The 829-nt window shown below is 55.0% G+C and overlaps 1 protein-coding gene across 1 annotated transcript in view; it reads right to left on the bottom strand.

The window, feature by feature from the left end:
• The window catches only part of EMH_0055500 (uncharacterized protein), a gene marked incomplete at both ends in the record, with an annotated part of 4,864 nt that overhangs the window by 3,247 nt on the left and 788 nt on the right, over nt 1–829 (bottom strand). Inside the window, 4 exon segments of the mRNA XM_013497239.1 lie at nt 3–77; nt 187–230; nt 234–495; nt 760–829. Coding sequence (XP_013352693.1) covers nt 3–77; nt 187–230; nt 234–495; nt 760–829 — 451 coding nt within the window.

Here is an 829-nt window from a genome sequence, read left to right as displayed (position 1 = left end):
TGCTGCTGCTGCTGCTGCGTTTGCTTTCTCTTGCAGAGGCCGTGGGTGTTCTCTGTTCTCGCTGTCTCCTTTTGGGGCTGCGAGCTGACGGAGACACTGCAGCAGCAGCAGCAGCAGCAGCAGCAGCAGCAGCAGCGGGGGGGGATAAGCCTTCTGTCTTTGCTGCTGCATGCACTGTCTCCTCACGACCAGCTGTCTCCTTTTCTGCTGTCTCCTCTGTCTCTGTCTCCNTGCTGCTGCATGCACTGTCTCCTCACGACCAGCTGTCTCCTTTTCTGCTGTCTCCTCTGTCTCTGTCTCCTCTGTCTCTGTCTCCTTCTCTGCTGTCTCCGTCTCTGACCCTTCAGGGGGCTGCGCTGGGGACTCCTCGGGGCTGTTGCTGCTGCTGCTGCTGCTGCTGTGCTCTGCTGCTGCAGCAGCAGCAGCAGCAGCAGCAGCAGCACGAGCAGCAGCAGCCACATTTCTCCGGCTTATTGTAGTGGGTTTCGTTTCCCTCTGCAGCGCAATTAAACAATAAAACCCTAAACCCTAAACCCTAAACCCTAAACCCTAAACCCTAAAAAAAAAAGAATATATGCTGCACACAAAAACAACAGAACTCAACCTAAGAAAAAAAAAACCAGCTGTATGCATGCATGCATGCGCATGCATGCATGCATGCATGCACGGTTCAAGCCCCATGCATGCATATATATATACACGCCGCAGACACACCGCCTCATCTTCTGATGGCTTGGGGGGCCCCCGGGGCCCCCTCACTGCGTGCTGCACTGCGTTTGTCTCTGTCTCTTTCTTTGCTGCTGGAGGAGACACTGCGTGGTCTCCAGCA

This window comes from Eimeria mitis, genomic scaffold, assembly GCF_000499745.2.
Source record: "Eimeria mitis Houghton genomic scaffold, Emh_scaff2555, whole genome shotgun sequence".
Taxonomy (NCBI): Eukaryota; Apicomplexa; class Conoidasida; order Eucoccidiorida; family Eimeriidae; genus Eimeria; species Eimeria mitis.
This window is presented reverse-complemented; position numbering and strand designations above follow the sequence as displayed.